Raw genomic sequence first — 27,871 nt, 5'->3', positions numbered from 1 at the left:
TTTGAATTGAATTTTAATTTAAGCGGTAAAACGCATTGGGCTTATAATACATACTTTTTCTCAATAAAAAAAATCGCTAATGATTGTTAATCCGGAACAAATCATATGTTTTTTTACTTAAATTATATTTCAAATCGTTTCCTTACTTTGCAATCCAATTCTAACAATAAATAAAAAAGTATGAAATTAAGTACTATTTTAAAAATCGGGCCCTTTTTTATGCCCCATTCTCTTGTACTTCCAAAATACAACCTGGAGCTCACTGGAGCTAAGGGTGTTCGATATGACAGCTGCCAAATCTTCCTCCACCTTCTATCATTACATTATGAGGTGAAGTAAGCCGTCAATTGTCTCGCTCTAAATTCTTCTTTGTTCTGTCTTTCGGCTATCTGAAATTTTTTCACCAATGTTGTCCCCGAAAAAATGTTGTTTTTTGCATTTTTCATGAGTAAAATAATCCACTTTTAGTACTTTTTTTCACATAAACTAGTAGGTGAATATCGATGGACCTTTACTGGATTTAATTTCAGAGATTCATTATTTGGGTATCTTTGGTGTTGGCTTCCATAGATAAGTAATGCCATGCTAAAATATTGCGCCTATATGCGTATATTTAATTGGTTCCAAAAAAATTAAATGTTAGAACAAACAACTTGTATTTACGTCATATCCAACTAAGTGTTTTAGCCTGTTCAGCGCTACTGAAGACTTTCGAGGAATGTTTTTTTCTTTCCTACATCAAGAACACCAAAACTGTCGTATTACACCTTATTTATGTTAAAACTTCGCTAAAACACTTGAATTCTAAATACAGTTACAACAAATTTTAACTCACTGTTGTTGCTTTGCCCTAAAAATCACACTACTAAGAAGAAGCGACTAGCGCGCCTTGTTGGACGGACATAACCGTTTAAACGGTTAAGCGCCAATTAAGTAAGTAAGTAAGTGAGATAAAAGGAATGTTACAGTTATGGATTGTAATATAGAATATATGAATCCGGCTCGATCGGATCAGCATCTTCTGGTTCTAGGCCGTATGCCGCGGGGCTAGTAATCCCCTGACATATTTTAGTAATTAATAACATGGTAACATTAGTAATACATCATGAATTGAACTGTGGGAGTTTTTTGGGATCTTCTGGTCTAGTTTGTATAAACATATGCCGTGTTTTAGTTCCGACTCTCAACGACAAATCAACAGGGCAAGATGGCAATATCGATGCATTTTTAAGGATGGAAACACATTTAAAAGTATTATGATCACTTTCAAGTCGGACTGTACAACTTTTCATCAAACCCGAAGATCATTAAAGTGCGCAAAGTTACTACAGTTCAACAACACAAGTTTTTCGATGAAAGTTTCAACTGCAGTTGAAGTTGAGGTCAGTTTACTTTAGACGCATTCATTGAATTTTACCGTTCGTCACTGTTTAAGTTTCTTTTTTTATTTTTATTCGATGCCAAAAGTAATGTAAATTCGCACTGGCCCTGTGTATCCTTTCTGCATTGGCGTTAGGTAGCACTGATATGCTAAAAAAACAGTTTCTGTAATGGCTTTCGTAGCAAGGTATTTATTTTTCTACTCCAATTTTTTCAAAGCGGGTAAAAATTTTACCCTCTTCTGACCGTTGAAAATACATCACTACCGTTTCAGATAGCGTACATCATCTGTCTTTTTTTATTTACTTCACCTGGTGATTCCACCATGTTCAAATCTAAAATTTAGCCATTTATGAAAAAACAAAGACATTAAAACTGCCAAAAAAAATTCTTCGACTAGAATGCAAGCCGTACACCTAATCTTAAATAATTCCGTTCTTCATAGAAAGTTCGAGTACACTTAATTTGTTATTGTTATATGCCGGACTCACATTTTCTCCACTTGGACTGAACGCCACACACGTTGTATCTGCGAGCACATCAATTGTTTCATGTTCGCTGTTATTTTCCAAGCAGTTCCATACTCTAACAGTTTTATCCCACGAGCCAGATACCAGTGTGGTCATAGATGCAACCGGCGAGAATGCTACTGAGCAGACTGGTCCTTCATGTCCACTTATCACCTCCAATAATTTACCCATTTTTACAGACCATAAATACATTTCGAAAACATCCTGACATCCAGCAACCACAAATTCACTGGAGTAATCAAGTGCTACGCAGGAGAATTGTACACGTTCGGGTGAACTGAATGTACGGAAATTACGATACCTGAAAACAATATAATGTTTAATTTTCAAATTTAACAAAAAAAAAAATCGATTTGGGGAAAAAATCAATGCCTTTATTCTGTAACTAGATTCGAAAGGGATGGAAAATAATACGAGTATGTATGTTATTTGACAGCAGTCAAGTGGGATTTTCTTTCAGAATAAAGCTCCAGATTCTTATTTGTTGAATATTTTTGATTACTTTCGACTATACATTTGCAAATACTTGTTTTTATACACATCTAGCTTTCGTTTGTATTGGTCAGACATCTTACTTACTTACTTAATTGGCGCTTAACCGTCTAAACGGTCGTCCAACAAGGCGCGCCAGTCGCTCCTTCGCTCCGCCAACCGGCGCCAATTGGTCACACCAAGGGAGTTTAAATCGTTTTCCACCTGGTCCTTCCAACGGAGTGGGGGCCGCCCTCTATCTCTGCTTCCATAGGCGTGTTCCGATAGAAACACTTTCTTGGCCGGAGCATCATCTTTCATTCGCATAACATGGCCTAGCCAGCGCAGCCGCTGCGTTTTAATTCGCTGGACTATGTTGATGTCTGCGTATAGCTCGTACAGCTCATCATTAAATCTTCTTCGGTACTCGCTATCGCCAGCGCGTAGAGGTCCATAAATCTTTCGAAGAACTTTTCTCTCGAACACTCCCAAAGCCGCTTCATCTGCTGTTGTCATGGTCCATGCTTCTGCCCCATATAGCAGGACGGGTACGATAAGTGACTTGTAGAGTATGATTTTCGTTCCCCGAGAGAGGACTTTACTTTTCAATTGCCTACCTAGTCCAAAGTAGCATTTATTGGCCAGATTGATTCTTCGCTGGATTTCAGTGCTGATGTTGTTGCTAGTGTTGATGCTGGTTCCCAAATACCCGAAGTCTTTTACTATTTCGAAATTATGGCTACCAACAGTAGCGTGGTTGCCAAGGCGCATATGCGCTGACTCTTTGCTCGATGACAGCAGGTACTTCGTTTTGTCCTCATTCACCATCAAACCCATCTTTACCGCTTCTTTTTCCAGTTTGGAGTAAGCAGAACTAACAGCGCGGGTGTATAGGCCGATGATATCTATGTCATCAGCATATGCCAGTATTATAAAATAAAGACGATAATGTCATTGTACGCACATCACTTCACACAGAATGATCCGATTTTAAAACGGTTTTTTGAATTTGAAAGCTTAGCTACGTGAGATAGATATTTTCAATATAATTTGAAGATATATTACAGGGGCGTGGCGAATTGCTAAAATGTAGTAAAAAATCATAAAATTTTTGTTTACACAGCTATAACTCAGAAACGGATGGATGGATTTGAAAAATTGTACTTTGCAGTAAAACTTTGAAATATTTGCCTTCGTTCTGCATCAAAAAAATACTTTATTCCTTTCCTATAAGAGCAAAATTGTTTAAACAAAAGTAACATTTTTAACAAAAAATGCAGTGCGTGTGGTTGTTCCCTGTCAACTGTGCGCGCAAATTGGTTTGAGTGAGACATGATGCGTCACATACGTACATACATACATAGCAGTCGCTGCTTTATTTAACTTCGGGAGTACATTTATATGTATGGATGTATGTATGGATTTACATATCATATCAGCTTGACATATGTATATACATACATATTTATGCGGGTGCCAAGTTAATGCAACATAAATGGTTAAGAATGCGTACATCTCTTGAAAAATACTCTTTCGTTAAAAATATTGAACATTTCCTTAAAATTCTTAAACAAAAGTTGTATTTTTTGGTATTTTGCATGTATGTTTATGCTAATATTTGTGCACTAAGGAGATTTAATTCTTCAATATATTTTTTATGCTAATTTGTATGCTGATCTTTAACACAAATTAAATGAATATCAATTTTTAATGTTTTTTTAATGCAGCCCTAAAGGATTTATTTTAGAAAGAACAGTTGGTTTTCACGAATTCTGTTATTAAAATTTGTACGTAATTTGTTTAAGCTGTGCTAATAATTTATTTTATTTTATTTAAAATCAAAAAATAAATTGAGCTTTTTTATCAATATTACTGCAAAGGTAAGTACCATACAGTGCAATTTTCTATATTATTTGGTATAATTTTTCGGTGAACTTTTTTGAAAGGACAAATAAAAGAAAAGGGACGTAAAAGAGAGGAAAGGAACGGAAAGGAACGGAAAGGAAAGAAAAGGGAGGGAAAGACAGGAAAGGCGAGGAAAGGAAACGAAAGGAGATAAAATTACAAGGTGGAAAGGAAGGTAGAGGACAGGATCGGACAGCGAACGAAAGGACAGGAAATGAAAGAAAAGGAGACGAAACGAAAAAAGCAAAGAATAGGAGAAAGAAGGATAAGAAAGGAGGAGAAAGGAAAGGATAGGAAATGAAAAGAAAGAAGGAAGAGAAAGAAAAGGAAAGGTAAGGGAAGGGAAACGAAAGAAAAGAAAAGGGGAAAGAAAGGAAAGGAGAGGAAATGAAAACAATTAATTAAGATAATTTTTCCTTAACTTTCACCCATGCAGTTTAATATCTTAATAATAATTTATTGTTACGATTTAAATAAGTTTTTGAGCTGAGCTTTTCATAATAAGGTTTGATTGAGTGTTCAATTTTGACTGGTTGTGGTGCTGGAGAAATCGTCTTGATTTCAAGAATCCCGATAGTACCAACAGATCTCCCATTTTAATTTAAATGGCTACAGTTTCCAGTCATATTATGTTTTGCAGTAACAATAAATAAGGCTCAAGGACAAACACTTAAAGTAGCCGGTTTGGACCTAAGAGCTCAATGTTTCACACATGGGCAATTATATGTAGCTCTGTCCCGTGTAACAAACAAAGATAATTTATATGTTTTGGCTCCTGATGGGAAAGCTGCAAACATTGTATACAATGAAATTTTATAAGAAAGAAAATAAAAACTAACTGAATATGAACAGTTAATATGTATGGATATATATTTAACTTCGCTTTGGATAAATTTTTTTATGAATTATCTTTATTTTTAATTGAACCATTAATTCAAAATGCAACAACACATTACTATTTTTAAACATTGCAACCTGTGTGAAACAAGGTGCGGGTTGCTAGTTTTATTATAATCCTGAAAATTTGTTCATTTTTGTAATTGATTCTGAATACCAAATATATAATTATTTTATTACAAGTTAATTATGAATAAGGAAAAAGTCTGGGAGGCTGTTGTTATTGTTGTGGCGATAAGGACACTCCCAGAAGGCGCTGGGGAGTGTTATCGATGTTGATAGTCCTTTGCCGAATACAGATCCGGTACTTTCCGGTAACAAGCACCATTATGGCCACATGAAACCTTATAGGCCATACCGCCCTCCCACCCCCAAATAAATTAGGAACTTGGGGTCGCCAGGTTACAGCTGTTAAAGAAGCAGGATTCGCCACGGTTAGGTGGAAGCAGAGGGATGCAGTTGCTTGAATTCTATTTGGATTGGCGGTTGAAGATACTGAAATGTTTCGGATAAGCAGGTGTAAGTATGCAAAGGTTGATTGGTCTGTCTTGATGGAATATCATGGGAAAGCAACGTTAAGCAATAAGGTGAAGTTGATGCGTTTCCTTCGGGACTTAAATAATTTCAATGCTTTTGAGCAGTTTTTCGAGTACATACGATATATTGATGGCGGCGCGAGAATCGCGGGATGAAAATGATCTCAAAATGACTCGTTGAGAAACAGCCACGTGGTTTTGAAATTAACTGATACTAACACTAAATTACTTTGAAAATAAGTATATGTAAATATATGAATTAAAGCAAGCAGCATATGCTTGGAATAAAGAACTCCAAAATGTCCTGGAGGAAGAAAATTTTAAGCAGAGTAATACTGATTCATGTTTATTAACGAAAATCATCAATGGGGAAGGAATTATATATTATTGGTATACGTTGACGATTTGGTGGAAGCTGCTTCTAAGAGCAGAGATTCTTCAATTAAAAATTTGAGGTAAATAATTTGGGCGCTTTTAATCACTAGCTTTACCCGGCGTACGTTGTAATGCCCGAGATCGAATTAATGTTGCGTTATTTTTTCTGTTTCATTTGTTGATAATTTAGTTTATTTTTCTGTAAATTGAATTGAATTTTGTACGCATATTTGGTGAAATTTTCGTTTAAAACATTTTATTTTTGTATCTTATTGTAATGCAAGTGGGTACACAATATTTTTGGGTTTTTCGTTCGGTACAAAGATAAACAATTTTTTTGGCGTTCCAACTCTAGAGCAAGCAACATATAGCTGGCCATGGGAAACGCACGGACTCTCTAAATTGAATCCTGCAACAGTAAGCGATAGTCCTTGTGCTTTGTTGATTGTAATTGCCAAAGCAAGGCGTACAGGAAACTGTAGGTGCTTAAAATTGAATGGCAAATCTGTAGGAATCATTGGGATCCGTGGTGTGAGCACCGCTGATGATTGTTGCTTCGATTACATTCGGCATTAATTTCTTAACGCAATGTCTGGTTCCATTGCACAATTTTGGTGGGTCTAAATTCCGAAGGAGCATGATTGGTGAGCCAATTTTCAAAGTTAATATATGCCCAGGCATTCCAGGTGGTTCTAAAAAGTTTAGTAATTCAATTGGATAATTCACAATTTGATCTTCATCTGTAACTGTGTCCATCGATTTATATTTCGTTACTTCACCAGGAATTTGGTTTTGAATGCGATCATTGATTTTGTTAGCATGATCTTTTTGGGAGCTAAGACAGTTCGTTCGCATAGCCAAAAAAAAATATAAATTTAAAATTCTTAATTCTGAAATATGAAACACTTTCATCTTTATCGAAGGAACCTATAGCCAACATTTGGTGATGATTGAAGTGTGGGAAATACGTTTCCATAGGGAACACACACACAGAATTTGATTTTTATAGAAGAAGTAGATAGACTGAAGCTCCCAAATTTTTTTTAACGGCGGTAGATTACTCAACGTCCAAAAGGAATAACAGTCAAACTCAATAATTGAAACTTTAAGTGTTAAAATAATCTAAGTTTATACACTCAGAGAAAAAATCGTTCTAAAACGAACGAAACAAGTTCAAAATTAAGAACATTCGTTGACAAAAGTCTGTTAAGTACGTTTTTTCTTAATTCGTGACCGATGTGCTTGTTTTAAGAACGGTTTTTCCAAGCACACCGTTCGTATTTTATGACCAGTTTGATATTGACGTGTGAACCTTCTGTGCTCATTTCAAGCACTACTTGGGCTTGATTTAAGATTTTTCGTTCTCACGATTCGAGAACGATTTGTGGTCAATTTAACATTTTTCGGTCCCAATTCAAGAACGATTTGGGCTTGATCTTTGGTGGGAGGGGGAAGGTACCATTTATTTATTTTTATTAATAAATAATTTTTTTGTAACTAATAAAAAAATATTAATAACAAAAAAATTATTATTAAATTCCAAAAGATTTGAAAAAAAAAAACATAATATGCATTTTTTCATAAATTTCTTTTATTGAGAAATTCTTCTTATTTGATGATGCAATCTGAACATATATTTAAAACATTTCATAACAAGTTAATATGTGAATGGAACTGAACGAAAAATAATAGTTAAAAAAAAAATAGAGCATAAAAAAGTTGTTTTAAAAAAATTCAGAGTTTGACGGCGATCGAACTCGCGCCACACGATCGCAACCGCAGCAACATTGCCGCTGGGACACTACGACTGCTTGATAGCTTGTGCCAAATGTTGTATTTAACATTGGAGAGACCACGAATTGAACCGTTTCTTTTTTCTTGAACTTAATTTAAGAACATTGTTCTTAAGTTAAGAACATTCGTTCTCATTAATAGAACATTTGTTCATATTTTAAGACCAGCCGTTCTCTTTTCAAGAAAATGGTGTCAGTTCAAGAACAAGGTTGTTGTTTTAAGAACAGGTCGTTCGTTTTTCAAGAACAAAGAACTGAGAACATGAAAAGCTTGAATTAAGTCTGGTGGTGCTGGATTTTAGAACGGCGTTTTTTCTGAGTGTACGGCAGCCATAGTTCTGAAAATCGCATTTGTGGGAAGGTGCCACGCCCCTTTTTTTCCAATTCCACATTTTACTGGAGGTGTTAGGGCTTAGCGTCATATAGCTCCTTACCAATTTTCACTATCTTACCATTACTACATCCAGAGATATGCAGTATGATATATTCCATTTGTATGCACATCGAGAAATTTTTCTTGTTTGATAATGCAATCTGAATATATCCCACTCAGCATTTAGGTGATTAAATTTTGAATTTCCCTACATATCAATACAATTTGATTACTCTTTCTGACTAAATAATGAGTTATCATACAATTGAACAAAAGAAATAATCAAATATGAACACTTTTGATGATGCAAAACTAAAAACCATTTTTCGATCACTTTTTGGAATAATTTTTGAAGTCCTTTAATGACTAAATTTTAATATTTCATAAAACAACCAACAAAAAGAATAATCAAATATGCTTACCTTTGATGATCAAAAACTGAATATAGTTTTCTAATCACATTTTGGAATCATAATTGAATCAAATGTGTTTACTTTAGGTGATCAAAAATTTATAATCATTTTTCAGTCAGCTTTCTGAATCTTTTATGAATATATTTGTTTACTGAATAATGAATTTTATACTTGTTTATATTTTACTTTTCATTAAAAATCTTGTTTTTTTTACATGCACATATTTTTTCAATCATGATAGAGCTAAGCTAAGAAAAAATATATATAAATAAGAAAAAATATATAAAAATTTTATTATTTTTACAAAAGATATTCTTCAAGATGTAAATAATGTAAATGTGACCGAAGATTTCCCCAACCATTTCTCCATCTTCGGCTTCCCAGAAAATACATAATGATTGGACAATACAAAGGTTGTGAGCTATTTGAACCCCAGACGATAATGGTGATGTTGGATGTTGTAGTCGCGGGTGTATATCGGTCACGTTTGTTTGCGAGTTAGCTGTGGTTCGAATAGCTCACTTTCGCATGCTTTCTTCCCCTGATGAAATAAGATTATTATGTAGTATCCTATTTTGAATGAGATATGAAGAATAAATGCATTATAATGGCATTCAAAAATTATTCAAAAATCTCAACCAAAACGATTGAAATATATTCACGAATATGATTAGAAAATGACTGTGAAAAGCAGTCAAATATTACTCTAAAACTATTAAAGCTCAATTTTACAATTATATCAAACATGAATAAAAAGCTTTTCGAAATAGGAATCATAAATGATTATTCAAGAATAAACACATTTATGGTACATTTTTCTCCCGACGATACGTTAATTTTCGAACAGAAGTTGCTTTTAAATTTGAACGTTTTTAATCATTTTGGGTATGATATTTAAACATTTTTTGATCAAAATTTTCAAAAAATGCTGGCTGGGATATTGAAAACATTTCATAACAAATAAGAGTTAAAAAAAATAGAATATAAAAAAATTGTTTTAAAAAAACTTGAGAGTTTGGCGGTGATCGAACTCGCGCCACCCGATCGCAACCGCAACATCATAACCGCTGGGCCACTACAACTGCTTGACAAATGATTGCGCCAAATGTTGTATTTAACATTGCAGAGCAAATGAATTATACCGTTTTTTTTTTCTTGAACTTAATTTAATAACATTGTTCTTAATTTAAGAACATTGTTCTTAATTTAAGAACATTGTTCTTAATTTAAGAACATTGTTCTCATTAATAGAACATTTGTTCATATTTTAAGACCAGCCGTTCCCTTTTCAAGAAAATGGTTGTCAGTTCAAGAACAAGGTTGTTTTTTTGAGAACAGGTCGTTCGTTTTCCAATAACAAAAAAGTAAGAACATGAAAAGCTTTGAATTGAGTCCCGTGGTGCTGGATTTTAGAACGGCGTTTTTCTCTGAGTGTGGGAGGTGCCACGCCCCCCTTTTCCAATTCCACATTTTCTTGATGTGTTAGGGATTGACTTCATATAACGCCTTACTGAATTTCAATGTTCTGGGATTTATACCTTCAGAGTTATGCCGTACCAAAGATTTCATTTGTATGGGAGGTGCCACGCCCCTTTTATATATCCAAATTATTTTGAGCCTAAAACCTTCCCGTTGGTCGAAGGAACCTATAGCCAAAATTTGGTGATGATTTAAGTGTGGGAAATACGTTTCCATAGTTAACACACACACAGAATTTGATTTTTATATACAGTGGAGTCTCGATATAGTGAACTAATTTCTGCAAGGCCTGTTCACAGTATCCAGGTTGTTCACTATATGTTTCGACTTTTTTTTAACTTGGTTTATTAGCTTTAAATTCATGTTTGCTTATATAAACAAAACAGATTATTTATATAAAATAATATTTTAAAAAATGCAGACTTATTGAAAGAATTTACGAATAGATGTTTGCTTTTTCTGTTCGGAAATTAACTTTTGAAACGTTTTTTTGCGTAGACTTTTCAGTACTAGCATGCCAGCATAGTCAGTGGTGTTAGCTTCAGCCCATGCGATAGCTATATCGAAGCTTTTAATGGCTTCAGTGGCTTTTATTGAATTTCCGATCTGTCCTTCGCCTTGGCTGTCATCACCAGATTCTTCAGTATCCATAAGAGTCTTCCGCTTAGATGCTCCGACTGCCTGGGCAATTTGAGCAATTTCAAGTTTTTGCTTTAATGGAAGGAATTTCCTCACAGGCATGATAACACTTAATTTATTAGCACATAAATACTTTTAAAAACACATAAAACAGTGCACAGTCACTCAGAAGCGTTTTGCAACCGACAAGAGACAAATAAAGACTGGCACCAAATACCTACATAGCAGCAGCTTTGCCAGTAAAAAACATAAACAGAAATAAATTCGGGTATTCCCCAAACTTGCTCATTTTAAGTTTTGTTTTTTTTTTTTTCAACAGTTTATGCTTGCTGTTGCGTTTAGAACTTTGTTCACTATTTCGACTTTTCGATAGTTCACTCTTTAGAGTACTAAATGTAAATTTCTAGGCGTTCGCTATATCGAGGTGTTAATTATACCGGGGGTTCACTATACCCAGACTCCACTGTATATAGATTTTCTTGGAATAGAAGTTTTGATATATTCAAGCCAAATTTTTATGCATCAGAAGCAATACTTCCGTTCTTCTCTTCCAATTTTGTTAATGTCTCAGCCCTATCAGGATGGAAGACATACTGGTCCACTATAATACCTTCCGACTCCATAACCTCTCGTAGCCGTGCTTGAAGTTTGGTCTTATTGCCGGTTGTATTCAATCCACGGTTCTCCAATTCCATTTTAAGTTGCTGGACCTTCAATTTCACTTAACTTTGCCGTTTTTGCAAGTTGTATTCGAAATCTTCGGAATTTATTCAACAATTCCTCTTCTGACACCAATTGCAACGAATTCTGGGAAATCCACCTTCTGCTAACGTTCGAATCGCTGAACTGTGGAATAAATAACTCCAATATTCCGTATTGCAAAATGGTCTTTATTAGACTACTTTTGGGGTAGTACAATTATACTCCACAATATCACTTCACAACTAATAGCGTCTTTAAATCAAACTGATTACTGATTCATCAGCTTGCGCTGCTTTTATACTCTCAGTTTTCTCGTTCACCCATTTCTCCTAAGGTCTAGTCATTTCGCGAACAGTTGTATCTCATGCTTGGTTACCAGCTACATACATGTATATTTGTAGTTTATGCTTTTCTACTAGCCATATGCGTGTGTATGTGTGACTATCAACTTCTCTTAGCTGATGACTACATATGTGTATGTGAGATATTCTTCGTCGCTTTCCATGTAAGTTTGGCTGCTTGCTGTATTTTTTATTGTGATTATTTACTAACAGCATAGTGATGCTAATATTCGCCACAATAACTAAGCTGAATGGACGAGCAGTAAGTTGGGCTTGGAGAAAGCAAACATGTGCCTGTCAACAACTGCAGCTGAGTTCATTGCGGAAGCTGCAAATAAAGCAATATGGCTAAACTCTGGACCGATTTGAATTATTTTCAAAGTAGTCCTAATATACGAAGACAAACAAAGTTTTTGAATCTAACTAAGGACGCGGGTTGAGCAATAGTTCAAAACATATTGATAACCGTTTTTATTTTAGGTCGATAAAATACAAAGATCAAGTGAATACTGTCTATGTGAAGGAATGCTCGCAGATATGATGGACAAGCCGTTACCAACCAAAAAATTTAAGTATCTAAGAGAAAAATCAGCCATCGTATGCAAATGAGGAGTGTTGAATATTTTCGATTACTATCTACTTTATATTTGCATGTTCTTGTTGTTTATAATAAGCATCTAATTATCGTTTATAATTATGACAATTTATTATAATACTGAACATTTTTGAAGTTATACTTCTTTGGGCGTGTTATGTAAAAATGGGTGAAATTTTTAAAAATGTAACACAAAAGTAACAGGCTGAAATTGCGGCTCGTGTGTATGTTCGCTATGAAATGTACAAGCAAACTTGCGTTGAGTGGGACTTGCACATCACGTTAACGTTTCATGTTACGTTTCGTTAAAATTCTTAAACAAAAATTCTATTTTTTTTTTGGTATGATTGAATATACATATTGTGGCGAATATTGTTATGGATTCGCATTTACGATGGAAGCAGTAAGGAAGGCGGTCGGCATGATGTGGTGGTGCACAGTGGCTAGTCATTGTCGGCTGGGGCGGGTCCTTGCCAACCTTACTGTTCCTGCGCCATAAACAGAAAAAAAGTTCCTATCATGCCTACCAAAACTAAAAGCTGTCAAAACCAAAAAAAACCTGACAGAAGCGCAGAGACCGACTCAAAACGCTTATCGATACAAAATAAACGACATCCGGTCGAACCGGATGCCACGGACAGACCGTTAAATTCAAAACTTAAAAATTCAAAAAAAACTACCGCAAAAAAATGTTACCGAACCGGACATGGCCGGTTACTAACGCTGAAAATGGAAAAAACGCTGAAAATTAAAAGGAAACAAAAAAGGCCGAATATACATAGGGGCGCCGCGGGTGTTGTTGCGACGCCCGGTGCTGATCCCACCCTCAAAAACCATGGCCACCGACGCACCTATATTTCGGTGGCTCTTACCTGCTTTACCATATGCCTTCTAAATAAAGGGCGACGTCAGCATTCCCATTATAAATACAATTTTTATTCAATATTCATTATTAATGCCTTAAACCTTTTCTCTGAAAAATCATTGAATTATTGGCTAAATTCTAATATAAACTACACTCTCTAACAACAAGGTATTCAAATTAATTTGCTTATGTTTTGTTAGCGAAGAAAAATATATATAAAGTTCTGTTTTGGTTATTATCATAAGGGGTTGCCCTTAAAGTACATTGTTACGATAATCACTTCTTATCTGTTTTTTTGTTTCTTTTTTTTTTGCATTTACAAAATTATTATGTTGTTGTAGTGGAACTTATTTTTGAGTGTAACAAAATATCAATTCGGTATAATTCGCATAGTATAATGATACTAATATCTAATATGTACTAAGAAAAGTGTTTACAAAAGCAATAAAGATGAAATTGCGATGGCAATATGTATTACGTGCACATAGATTACTTTCGTCTTGTTGTTCGAAAGATATTGCCCGCAATAGGGATTCATATGTATATATATATATATATATATATATATGTTGCATTTGTAAGATATAAGAAAAAAATTTAAATTCAAAATCCTTTTGCCAATTCGTGCATAATCGACGAATGGCTGCTGTCGCAAAAAAAAATTCTTTAAATTTATGGTTGAGCTCCCAAAAATGAATCGCTAAAATGTTTCACGTGATAGAGACGGCTTATTATCAATAAAATTTATAGAGCTAACTTCAAACATTTTAAAGCGACAAAATATATTATTAAAATGATAAAAAACAGATGTATGCTTTTTTTTTGTAAAGCTAATGCTTAGGTAGGTATTAGGTAAATGGAATTATACTCGTAAATTGCTGAATACAATTTTAGTTATATTTAAAGAGTTTTGTTCAATATAATGTATATAAGATGCATTCACAAATAAACGGAGTATGTTTGAATTAGTTTTGAGCGTTCTAACAGGTAATTGCTGCTTAACCTGACTGAGACAAAACTGCCTGTTTATTTGTGAACAAACCTTTAAAATGTGTAAATAATTTTGCATATTAAACTGTTGTTGCATTCTTTAATATCTTGTCGAGTTGAAAAACATAAGTGTTCATGTAGTAATTCTTTTGGTTAGATAATCAATACAAGCTAAACTTAAATAGTGGAAATCATTTATGTGTAACTTTTTTTTCTATAATAAGTTAAACTATACTTTCATCTGTTATGTTGGTAATTCTTAAAAAATGTAATTTTGGCGAAAAAAAGATCGATCCTTGTCGAATGGTTTACCCGGGCTGTATAAAACCCTCTAAGTACCACTTGGAAGTTCCTTTAACTACCCTGCAAAAATGCTCTCGTCATTCCACGCCGTTTGACTAGTTATTATACAGTCATAGGTTATATTCCTAGTCACATTTGCATGGGCGTGGGTAAGTTTCGTGACCAGAATTTTTTGTAGGGTAATTATATCTAAAGTTATACCTTGCTGGTACTTACATGGCCGACAGAGTACGTACCATGGGTCTCTGCCGGCGTGTTGTCGCTGGTGAAGTTGACTTTGCCGGTGAAGCCGACGCTGTTGTTGGTTGTGGTGGGCGATCTTGGGCGCGCCGTGTTGGTACTGTTGGTGGAATGAACCTGGTGGCGATAAAGCTTCGTGCTGGCCTTTACGATCTGGATTACTTGGCCATTTTGACGTTAGTTGTATTACGCGGCAGCGTACTGCTGGCCCTGGAGGCGGAATTGATGGTCGGACGCTTTTCCGAAGGTGGTAGGCTACTTCGTAACGTAGAGAATGGGGTTTATCTTCGGATTGCAATGGTTCTCATCAACATTCAGCTCAGTGCCGTCCGAATCCGTATCGGAATCACTAACACCTTCCTCACTAAGTGTGGCTGTGAAACGCCGACCTACTTCACTAGATATTATATACGTTGCGCTTGCGTCAACACGACACCACCGTGATAAGGTTTATTCCCACTTGTTTGTTCTTCTAGTAGTTGGGCCTGCAATTCCTCGTTGCAGTGTTTTGGTTCTTCCACAATGCTCGTTTGAATACGTGCACAGCCGGCTAGGTTGTTTGGCGATTCGTTAAATATAAGTGGGGATGTGCAGTTGACGTACCAATAATGTTAATAAAGTAGTTGGCGCCTTGCTATTGAAGTTGTGTCAACCGATGTTACACGATCCTTTTTTTTTTTTATATCGCCAGGCCGCCACAATTTTAGCTGCAGCCAATCACACTTTTTTCCGGAAACTCATTTTTCAATCTCTCTAGTGATGGCCGGTCTGTTTTTTCCTTGTTTTCCGATACTTTTTATCGCAACTTTCGCCCCATCACTAGGTGTGTTCGCGCGAACACGCTCCCAAGTGGACCGTAACCGTATACCGTAGCAGCAGACCCTAACAAACCTGCTTCGCTGACCTGGCGATGAAGCGAACAGGAAACCGGATCCGCTGGGGGAGCCACTGCCAGGGGTCTCCGATGCCAATCAACGTGGGGCACGACTCACCCCTGAGATAAGAGTCTCAAAGTCCTACTACGAAGCTAGCCGGGCAACATAGGTCCATCAAAAAAAAAAAAAAGGTTAAGTCAAGTTGGGAATTATTTCTGTTTCCTAGTTTAAAAGGGCTTTGCGGCAATTAGACATTTGTTATGGAGAACTCGTCAAACTCCGAAAGATGATTTCTAGTGGGTATCGCTCCCACAGGAAGGCAAAACAAAAAAAAAGGTGTAGACATTTTGATCTGGAGAACTCGTTCAACTCCGAAAGGCTAGTCCGACCTAAGCGTGGACTGCCAGGGGGTTCACGGTCCTCGGTGAGTACACATGTGAACATCCTATGAGGTCAGTGCTCGGGGAGAATACTGGGCGAGATGTCCCCGACCGTCAAAACGCCCAGACAAAAAAGAGGTCCAATTGGTAGGTATATAAAAAAGTCAAATTGTAATTTGGCAAAGAAACGTTCTTTCTGGTTCATTGCGGACGAAGGTCCGAAGCGTGAAAGCGACCTATCAATTTCCCGTTTAGGTCTTCGAGATCATACAGTGCATTGCCTATTTTTCGAAGCACGCGACACTTCAGGTATTTTGGTAGGAATTTGGCGTTAATGCCCTGTTTGAAGTTACTTAAGGCAAAAAAAACTTCCTGACCTTCCTTATAGTTGGCTTGCCTAGAGCGCTTGTTATAGGTGGTTACTTCCCTATCCTTGGCCTGATCTAAATTTCTACGGATCTGATCACGAATATTAGTCAACTTGTCAGCTCTGCTTACTACCGTAACCTGGTCTTCCCGAAGGCTGCCGAGTTTCTCTAAAATGTTGTACGTTGAGGCATGTTGGACCATATTTTGGCCATATAATGCAAAGTATGGAGAACACTGAATCGCCATATGAAAATCACTTCTCAAAACTGATAAAATCTCGGGTATATGCTTATCCCAATAGGTATGGTCAGGTTTATCTTTCAGGAAAATCCTAATCTTCGAAACAATTTCTCTATTAACGCGCTCGAATGCGTTTGCTTGGGGAGAATATAACCCCGTCCTCACGTGCGTCACCCCGTAATTTGCAAAAAATTGGTTCATTTCCTTCGAGATAAACTGCTTGCCATTGTCACTGTGAATAAATTGAGGGACCCCTACAGCTGGACAAATTTCGGAAGCGAAGTAATTTATTACGTTAACAGTGGTGGCTCTCTGCATGGGCTTTAGCCAAACGTATTTTGAAAAATGGTCTAGTACTATGAAGAGAAATTGATTTCGCCGCTTAGATCTCGGATATGGCCCTAGGAAATCGCAATATAATCGCTGAAATGGCCTCTCGGATGCAAAGGTATTTTCTATAGGCGGTCTCGACTGCTGATTAGTAGGTTTTACTGATTTGCAGGTATCACAACGCTGGACGTAGTCCCTGACGTCCTTAGCCTGCTGCGGCCAGAAGTACTTCTGCCTAACACATTCTAAGGTTTTCTGCCACCCGCCATGGTAACTCCGGTTAGCGCCATGTGGTAGTCTCACTGCTTCCTCAGTCAACCCTTTCGGCAACCATAATCGCCACAGCGAGTCTTCTTCCCCTTCCAATCCCTTATGAAATTTAACCCGTTTGAAATTACCCCGTCCACCACTCGTAAATCCGGAAGCGATTCCCCATTTTCGGTGACGGACCGAATCAAGTCTAAATATTCGTTACTGCTGAATTCGGGAGAGACTAAATCTATTTCCCCGGGTGTGGTAGTGAAAGTTAACTCATCCGCATCAAACCGCGAAAGCGCATCGGGTACTACATTCAAGGTGCCCTTACGATGTTCCATTTTAAAATCGTATCTTTGCAGTAAGAGCGACCACCTCGCCAACCTCCCGCTCAAGTTCTTTTGTGTCATTAACCACTTGAGACTGGAGTGGTCCGTGATAATACGAAACGGTAGTCCCTCCACATAGGGTCGGAAACGTTTCACGCTGATTATGGCAGCGAGACATTCCAGCTCGGTTACCGTGTAATTGCGTTGAGCATTATTCAGTTTTTTCGACACAAACGCGATCGGATGCTCAGCGCCCTCGTCATCGACCTGGAACAACACTCCGCCAACACCTATTTTGGAAGCGTCGCATTGTATTACGAATTCCCTTGAAAAGTCTGGTTGGGCCAAGACAGGGGCGGAACTCAAAGCTACTTTTAGCTTTTCGAAGGCCTCTATAGCTTCAGAGGTAAGCTTGAACGGGCCTGCGTCTCTCAAACATTGGGCCACTTCCGCTAGCAATTTCAGGTGGTCTTCAAAATTAGTGCTGCATACCATTTGGTTGTCCAGGTAGACAAAGACGTTCTCTCGCAGGCGCGAAGGGATTGCCTTGTCCATCAGCCTACTCATAGTCTGCGGTCCATTACACAGACCAAATGGCATTACCTTGAAGTGGTACAGAGGCCTCCCCGGAACTGCGAATGCTGTTTTTTCCTTGGAGGACTCTGTCAATTTGATCTGGAAGAACGCGTCCTTCAGATCAATACCACTAATAAAATGCGTATCCTTCAGTCTGCTCAATAACCCGTTGATATGAGGCAGGGGGTACGAGTCGTTCTTAGTCACCGCGTTGACCTTCCTGGAATCTATGCACAGCCTAACTTTACCTGGTTTCCGGACCAGTACTACAGGACTACACCACGGGGAGTTTGATTCTTCTATAACTCCTAATTCGAGTAACCTGTCTAGTTCGCTAAAAGCTTCGACTTGCCTCGGTGGCGAAAGAGGGAAATGTTTGCTTTTTATGGGAACTGCATCACCGGTGTCAATGTGATGCTCCACTAATTTAGTTTGCCCTAGGCCTAACTTCTCGTACGAAGGAAACGTCTCGATGACCTTTTGCAATTTTAATTTCCGGTCGGGTGACAATTCATGGAGGTTAAGTTCCTCTTCCTTTTCAAGTCTAATCTCTATGCACTCTACGCTTGGGAATATTTCGGGAGCTAACGCAAATGCCCTCCAAAAATCTACCCTGAAGTAGGCTTCTTGGAGAAGTGAAGGGGCAAGGTAAAAACGAATAACCTTTGTGATATTTTTAAAGGTGACCGGTAGAGATACTGAGCCTAAAATTGTTTGCTTGTTGCCACCCGCGGTATATACGAACGCATGTAAGGGCTGATAATCGAAGCCGTTGTTCTCTAGGAATTCTAATCCATTTTTTCCTACGGAAGAGACGTTGGCTCCCGAGTCCAACAGCCCTACAAGAAAACTATCTTTAATTTTAGCCTTTACGAGAGGTCTTTCATCCTCTGTAAGCGTTAACGTGGTGGCTTGCAGCAGTCTACGCTCCTGTACTCTCCTGTGGTATCTCTTCCTACACTTCAAAATATTGTCCGATACCGGGTATTGTTCGAAAATGGTATGTCTTATTTGTTCGTACTTATGTTCCCTTTCTTCTAGGTTTGGTGGAAATTGCGTTTGGCAAGCGACATCCCTATGCTGGCGTTGCAGAATTCTGGTCGGTTCGCCCATCGCGGATGAGGACGTTTGACTCTCGGATTCACAACTATTCGAATTGTCCGTACTGTCAGGGTAAGTTATTATCACATTTGAGGGTTCTTCTGCCAGGGTACTACTGCACATCGGAAGCTCACCACCTCCATGCAGAGATTCACCCTCTGGTTCAGTGCACGGGACGATACCTCGAGCACTGGCTGGTGTGGGAGCTATGAAGCCGAACGAGGTTCCCCCGCCTTCTCGCTCGGGTACTGGTTTCCTTGTCTGCGATGGTCCCTAGGGCATTTTGGAGTTAATACTCCCCTATGGCCGCATTTGAAACAAAAAGGATTCCTAATGGGTTCCTCGCAGTATATGTATGAGTGGCCCATTGCCTGGCAATTCCAGCATTGGATTCCCGAATAGTCCGGTCTCCTGTTGCGTCGATATTCCAGCACCTCTACCTGCGGACCCAATTCGCAATCCTCGCCTTCCATCCTCATGTTCGGGGTTGTCACGCGTGCTTCGTTTACATGCCGTCCTGGGTAAGTAGCTCCCAACAGCTTGCTTTCTTTCAGCACTTGTTCACCTCTGCGTGCTACATCGCGTAGATCATGGATACTGTTGACGTTCCTTTTTATAATGTCAATCAGTAGAACCTCCGACATGGGTTCTCTTAAGCGCGCGTTCAAGGAAATTATGTCCGTGTGGAACACGTCATTGCACTCGCTTGCTTTTTGCTTACGCATGGAGATCTCCATCATGATCTCGTGGTCAGTTTTCAAAGTGACAAACTCTCTTTTCAATGAGTAGCACAAAAAGGCATAAGTCGCGTTTGGGTTTTGTTTCGTGAAAAGCCAGTACCATTCTTCGGCCCGCCCGGAAAGAAACAGGTGGAAACTAGCCATTATTTGTTCGTCCGTGCATTGTGTGCGATCACACAAGGTGTCCAGGTTAAAAAGGAAATCCGCTACGCTTCCAGTGCCGTCGAACGCGATTTTCCACTCCTGCGGTTTCACAACTATGCTGCTCGGTGCAGGGTACATTGGTGGTACTACTGTTGGCAGTGGGTTACGCTCCATCCTATTCGCGTTCCGGTTCTGATGAATTGTTTGCTGCGCAGATTCGAGAGCGGCGTTGAGCTGATCCATATTGTTTCTGATTGACCCCATCTCTCTTCGCATTTCCTCCTGCGAAGCCTGGAACAGCTGGTGTAGCACTTCCACCCACGAGCCTCCACGAGTAGCTTCGTTCTGCATTCCTGGGGTATTCGCCCGGTCACCTGCAGCTTCTCCAAAGTTTCCAACTCCTTGGTGTAATGGTAAGGCACCAGCTCCATCCGGTGCGTAGGTCGACACATTGGTCATTAGCCCCGAGATATCATGCGCGTTCAATAGGGGCGCATTCGGATTACTGGTGCTTCCAGGTCTGTCCAGCTTATTGCGAGGGTCATTCAGGTCCGAGCCCATATTCGGCCCCGCGGGATCTCCATATGGTCCACCTACTGGGGCGTGCACCACCAAGGGACGCCTGGCCTCTATTATTACCGCCCCGGTTCTGGCTCCCCCGAAAGCTTCCCGCACTCCCAAACGGAGTATTTCGGCCCGGTTGGCCGTACGACTGCTCGCGTGACATAGTCCGGTGAAAAAAAAATGTAACTAGTTATGTGGTAGTTGATAAAAACTTTTGCTGCGTAATGCAGTTACTTACTTACTTAATTGGCGCTTAACCGTCTAAACGTAATGCAGTTAGGGGTCAGAAAAAGAAAGGTCAGAATTCCCCCTTCATCTTATACCCTAAACGGTGGGTTGGTTTAAAAATAAAAAAAAATTATATATAGGTATAAAAAAAGTGCGTGAGGAAATACCAAAAAAAACTCGCAAGCATAAACACTAAAATAGATAGCCGTATCTAACGAAAAAAAAAGTCAAGGCTGCACAAAAAAAAATTGATTAGTTATATATTTTGTATAGTCAATAGGAATGCTGATGGGCCGATTCCTCCAGAAGGCACGGGGTACAACAAAAAAAAAATCATATAAATTCATTCATACTTGTCCCTAGTGCTCCCAACCGCAGTGCGAGGGGGTCTTAAGGCCCCCCTCAGAGACTGGTTGGGGCCACTAGGGTCGGTACCAGGCACACACGGGTTGGTCTCAACACGCCCAGCCGCAACGCAGGGGCAGTCTCCAGGGGCTCGCCCCTGGGACTGGTTGGGGGTGTTGAGGCCTCCCGTCCATTCTCACTGGACACCCCTGCTGCCTCCGCCGCAATGGGCGGAGCGGTTTCGGAACCGCTCCCCCAGTCTGGTGGGACAGGAAGGAGTGCCACTTTGAATCCCAGCTCAACCCGTCACAATCCAGGTGGCACTATGGGTTGCCACCTGAGACGTGGGATGAGCTGGGGTCCTACAACTCACTCACTCACACACTCATACCAACGACACAAAATTAAAAGAAAAAAATCCCAATTTAGCGGACGTATATTTTCCAAAGCCGACTAACCACATTCCGGGAAAATAAAAACCCCAATTCTACAAAAAAAAACTAAGTGCGTTCAGCACTGCCTCACCGGGTGAATATAAAAATCCGGATAACTTGACGTAAAGTCCATGGATCCCTCAGCTACCGGAGACGATGATCACTCCGGACACCCTGATCCGTCTAACCATCCCACCGCAACGCAGGTGGCTGCTTCTGCGGCTGCTCACCCCGGACTGGTGGGATGGTCAACTTCACAGTTTGACCAGGGGTGACCCTCGCACCCGGCGCCTGAGGAACCACGTTGGGCGTCATCCGTTATGGATTCGCATTTACGATGGAAGCAGTAAGGAAGGCGGTCGGCATGATGTGGTGGTGCACAGTGGCTAGTCATTGTCGGCTGGGGCGGGTCCTTGCCAACCTTACTGTTCCTGCGCCATAAACAGAAAAAAAGTTCCTATCATGCCTATCAAAACTAAAAGCTGTCAAATTCAAAAAAAAACCTGACAGAAGCGCAGAGACCGACTCAAAACGCTTATCAATACAAAATAAACGACATCCGGTCGAACCGGATGCCACGGACAGACCGTTAAATTCAAAACTTAAAAATTCAAAAAAAACTAACGCAAAAAAATGTTACCGAACCGGACATGGCCGGTTACTAACGCTGAAAATGGAAAAAAAAAAACGCTGAAAATTAAAAGGAAACAAAAAAGGCCGAATATACATAGAAGCGCCGCGGGTGTTGTTGCGACGCCCGGTGCTGATCCCACCCTCAAAAACCATGGCCACCGACGCACCTATATTTCGGTGGCCCCTTACCTGCTTTACCCTATGCCTTCTAAATAAAGGGCGACGTCAGCATTCCCATTATAAATACAATTTTTATTCGATACTCATTATTAATGCCTTAAACCTTTTCTCTGAAAAATCATTGAATTATTAGATAAATTCTAATATAAACTACACTCTCTAACACCAAGGTAATCAAATTAATTTGCTTATGTTTTGTTAGCGAAGAAAAATATATATAAAGTTCTGTTTTGGTTATTATCATAAGGGGTTGCCCTTAAAGTACATTGTTACGATAATCACTTATTATCTGTTTTTTGTTTCTTTTTTTTGCACTTACAAAATTATTATGTTGTTGTAGTGGAACTTATTTTTGAGTGTAACAAAATATCAATTCGGTATAATTCGCATAGTATAATGATACTAATATCTAATATGTACTAAGAAAAGTGTTTACAAAAGCAATAAAGATGAAATTGCGATGGCAATATGTATTACGTGCACGTAGATTACTTTCGTCTTGTTGTTCGAAAGATATTGCCCGCAATAGGGATTCATATGTATATATGTGTATATATATATATATATATATATATATATATATATATTGCATTTGTAAGATATAAGAAAAAAATTTTTATTCAAAATCCTTTTGCCAATTCGTGCATAATCGACGAATGGCTGCTGTCGCAAAAAAAAATTCTTTAAATTTATGGTTGAGCTCCCAAAAATGAATCGCTAAAATGTTTCACGTGATAGAGACGGCTTATTATCAATAAAATTTATAGAGCTAACTTCAAACATTTTAAAGCGACAAAATATATTATTAAAATGATAAAAAAAAAGATGTATGCTTTTTTTTTGTAAAGCTAATGCTTAGGTAGGTATTAGGTAAATGGAATTATACTCCTAAATTGCTGAATACAATTTTAGTTATATTTAAAGAGTTTTGTTCAATATAGTGTATATAAGATGCATTCACAAATAAACGGAGTATGCTTGAATTAGTTTTGAGCGTTCTAACAGGTAATTGCTGCTTAACCTGACTGAGACAAAACTGCCTGTTTATTTGTGAACAAACCTTTAAAATGTGTAAATAATTTTGCATATTAAACTGTTGTTGCATTCTTTAATATCTTGTCAAGTTGCAAAACATAAGTGTTCATGTAGTAATTCTTTTGGTTAGATAATCAATACAAGCTAAATTTAAATAGTGGAAATCATTATGTGTAACTTTTTTCTATAATAAGTTAAACTATACTTTCATCTTTTATGTTGATAATTCTTAAAAAATGTCGTAATTTTGGCGAAAAAAGATCGATCCTTGTCGAATGGTTTACCCGGGCTGTATAAAACCCTCTAAGTACCACTAGGAAGTTCCTTTAACTACCCTGCAAAAATGCTCTCGTCATTCCACGCCGTTTGACTAGTTATTATACAGTCATAGGTTATATTCCTAGTCACATTTGCATGGGCATGGGTAAGTTTCGTGACCAGAATTTTTTGTAGGGTAATTATATCTAAAGTTATACCTTGCTGGTACTTACATGGCCGACAGAGTACGTACCATGGGTCTCTGCCGGCGTGTTGTCGCTGGTGAAGTTGACTTAGCCGGTGAAGCCGACGCTGTTGTTGGTTGTGGTGCGCGGTCTTGGGTGCGCCGTGCTGGTACTGTTGGTGGTTGTTGCGCTCTGGTCCGAGGTAATCGAATGAACCTGGTGGCGATAAGCTTCGTGCTGGCCTTTACGATCTGGATGACTTGGCCATTTTGACATTAGTTTTATTACGCGGCAGCGTACTGCTGGCCCTGGAGGCGGAATTGGTGGTCGGACGCTTTTCCGAAGGTGGTAGGGTACTTCGTAACGTAGAGAAAGGGGTTTATCTTCGGATTGCAATGGTTCTCATCAAGTTTCAGCTCAGTGCCGTCCGAATCCGTATCGGAATCACTAACACCTTCCTCACTAAGTGCGGCTGTGAAACGCCGACCTACTTCACTAGATATTATATACGTTGCGCTTGTGTCAACACGACACCACCGTGATAAGGTTTATTCCCACTTGTTTGTTCTTCTAGTAGTTGGGCCTGCAATTCCTCGTTGCAGTCTTTTGGTTCTTCCACAATGCTCGTTTGAATACGTGCACAGCCGGCTAGGGTCTTTGGCGATTCGTTAAATATAAGTGGGGATGTGCAGTTGACGTAGCAATAATGTTAATAAAGTAGTTGGCGCCTTGCTATTGTGTCAACCCATGTTACGCGATCCTTTTTTTTTTTTATGTCGCCAGGCCGCCACAAGTTTAGCTGCAGCCAATCACACTTTTTTCCGGAAACTTATTTTTCAATCTCTCTAGTGATGGCCGGTCTGTTTTTTCCTTGTTTTCCGATACTTTTTATCGCAACTTTCGCCCCATCACTAGGTGTGTTCGCGCAAACACGCTCCCAAGTGGACCGTAACCGTAGACCGTAGCAGCAGACCCTAACAATATTAGCATCACTATGCTGTTAGTAAATAATCACAGCAACAAAAACAGCAAGCAGCCACTCTTATGAACATGTACACATTAAGGCAAGCAACACTTACGTACATGAAGGCGACGAAGAATATCTCACATATACATATGTAGTCATCAGCTAAGAGAAGAATCAGTTACTCACACATACACACGAATATGGCTAGAAAAAAGCATAAACTATAAATATACATGTATATAGCTGGGTAAACAAGCGTGATGTGCAGCTATTCTAGAAATCGTGAAACGACTAAACCTTAGGAGAATTTGAGACCGAAATTACAGAGAGTTTAAAAGCAGCGCAAGCTGAGGAATCAGTAATCAGTTCGATTTAAACACGCTATTATTTGTGAAGTACGTGATAGTTAAGTATAATTGTACTACTCTGAAAGTAGTCTAAATAATGACCATTTGGCAATACTGAATATTGTGTCATGAATTACCCAGAACTCCTTACAATATGTATGTACATATGGGCTTATGTTTATGCACTAAGGAGATTTAAGCCCGGTTTTTCAGTAGTTGGTTAAGCTAAGCATAAACTAAGTGTGCTTAAACTCTAGTCAAATTCAAACTCCAGATAAACTACTGAGCAGCTTTTCAGTGACAGTTTAAGGCCCGGTTTTTCAGTACAAGTTCAACTCAGTTTATCATTTAAACTACGCTTAAACTTACTCTACAGTTTTTCAGTCTACTTTAACTGAAGTTTAAGCTGAGCTTAAGCGGCCGATCTGCCAGGTTTAAACTCTAGTAAATCAAGCAGTTATTTGTGTTCGTACGAAATGGCGTCGAATATACCCAACAAGCATTTGGGCTTGAGTACCATTAGAGCTCATGTTGATAACTATGCATACTTCTAAAATCTCAAGAGTTGTTTCGAAACAGTGGCTCAACTCGAGAATCATAGCGTACTCAGCAAAAAGAGGGAACTTTTTATAAAGCAAAATATGTTATTACTTAAGTTGCAAAAATATAATTAACAACTTGTGGTTCTCTAACTGGACTCAAATGTAAGATTCAATGATGTTGATATAGGATCTTCGGTGTGGTAGGCGGAGCACGCTACCATCACACCACGGCGGCCGCCTATATAATTTATTCTTGATTAATTACGCTTCATTACTGCTATCAACCTGGTGTTTATTTCTCACAATAAACAGCTGTTGGTTTTGATGGTACCTCCTTAGAGATTTTTTCAACTCCACCTCAACTCGATATATAATCTAAGATACCAACTGGAGAAATGGGTTGAATATTCATTTGAGAACTATACATTTCTCAAAATCCTGCGAATTTTGAATAATTTGAAAATATTAATGACGTTGGAGATCAACTGGAAAACTTTTAATTTGACAAAATTTCGCAAAGGTTGGATAGTGACTGGAGAATGAAATTGGATATCAACTCAAGAACTATCTGGTTTAAGAATAATTAAATAATGATGTTGGATATCACTTCGGGAACTAGATATATATTTCGCCGGAGAATTTTTTTCCATGTTTGTTGGGTAAACAAAATTCAGCTGTTGCCGTATCTACAAATTATCTAGATGATAAAAAACCAATGTTGCCGCACAAAACCGCAAACCCCAAAGGCGGCCTTAAACTGTGACTGAAAAACTGCTCAGTAGTTTAACTTGAGTTTAAATTTGACTAGAGAATAACAACAAGATACACATTGGAAAGCCTGAGAATAATGGAAAGACGAGAAAAGACAATGAACAAACGCGAGGATACAGAAAACATTGCTGCCGCCTACATAGCATGTTTACAAATATAAAAATAAGAATATTTAGTATTGACAAGACTAGCATGATGGTTAGATGGTACTGATTATAGTTTATTCATGTATATGTTTAAGTGACTAATGTTTTTGTTGTTTAATGTTCATGTTTTCGATACGAAATCCAATAGTGTAAGGGTTTCTTGTTAAAAATTTTTACTCATTTAACTATCTTGTAATTTTAACCTTTGTTTGTGGCAGGGATTTTTTAAAATAAATACCCCCCTGAAGATGCTAACAAAGATTAGCGAAACGTTGGGAAAATAGTGAAATAATCTAGTTTTATTTGCACGCTGGACTTAGATCAGTAAAGCCTGTTATTGATAAATTTTATTTTAAAAAGAGAACTGATCGGAATATACAATTAATTCAAAATTCGGAAGGCCTGCCGAAAATATTTTGTTTATTTTAATTTCATCTGCCACCAACAACCACAGCAACAAAATGAAAGACTTTTACAAACACATGAAGTACAAACATGGAGACATCACATGCCTTACTCTGAAGCATCTTAGTAATCAAAAGCAGAAACTTGCAAAACATAAAGAAGAACTAAAATTCCTATTAGAATGCAAACGATATGGGCTTATCCCACATCACTTGACCAACTCTATCAAACACCTAAAAATAAATACCAGTTCCGAAAAGATAATACAGCAAATGGACAAGTTCAAAAGAATTTTTCTCCTGAAAACACTTAACTTAGAAATAACGCAATCCAACATAAACATAAAACTTACAAAAGATACTATAACCCAGACTCACGAACAATTAAAATATACATTGAGTGAGGTAGAATTGAAAACTTTTATAACAAAACAAAACTTACTGAGTCAAAGGATCGCAGAACAGAAGAGAACAACGCTAAAGGGAAAGTTAGATAAGCTCAAGCAAGAGCTAATGAGAAAGCTAAGAGTAACAAGAAACGATGACTGGTTCGTTAACAAAACGTCGATCGAATTCCCAGAAGAAGTAAAGTGGATACTCTCATTTGGAAGAAAATTCGCGTTACCAACAACAAAATCCAATTTCTCTCCAATAAATATAATAGCG

At 38.3% G+C, this 27,871-nt stretch overlaps 1 protein-coding gene across 3 annotated transcripts in view; it reads right to left on the bottom strand.

Moving 5' to 3' along the window:
- LOC137243940 (periodic tryptophan protein 2 homolog) overlaps positions 1-27,871 on the bottom strand; it is a 65,411-nt gene that overhangs the window by 10,762 nt on the left and 26,778 nt on the right. For all 3 annotated transcript variants that reach the window (XM_067772303.1, XM_067772301.1, XM_067772302.1), the window contains exon 5: positions 1,872-2,211. In XM_067772303.1, the coding sequence (XP_067628404.1) occupies positions 1,872-2,211 (340 nt within the window). The remainder of the gene's footprint in view (positions 1-1,871; positions 2,212-27,871) is intronic.

The sequence above is a fragment of the Eurosta solidaginis genome, chromosome 3 (genome assembly GCF_040869045.1).
Source record: "Eurosta solidaginis isolate ZX-2024a chromosome 3, ASM4086904v1, whole genome shotgun sequence".
Classification (NCBI taxonomy): Eukaryota; Metazoa; Arthropoda; class Insecta; order Diptera; family Tephritidae; genus Eurosta; species Eurosta solidaginis.
This window is presented reverse-complemented; position numbering and strand designations above follow the sequence as displayed.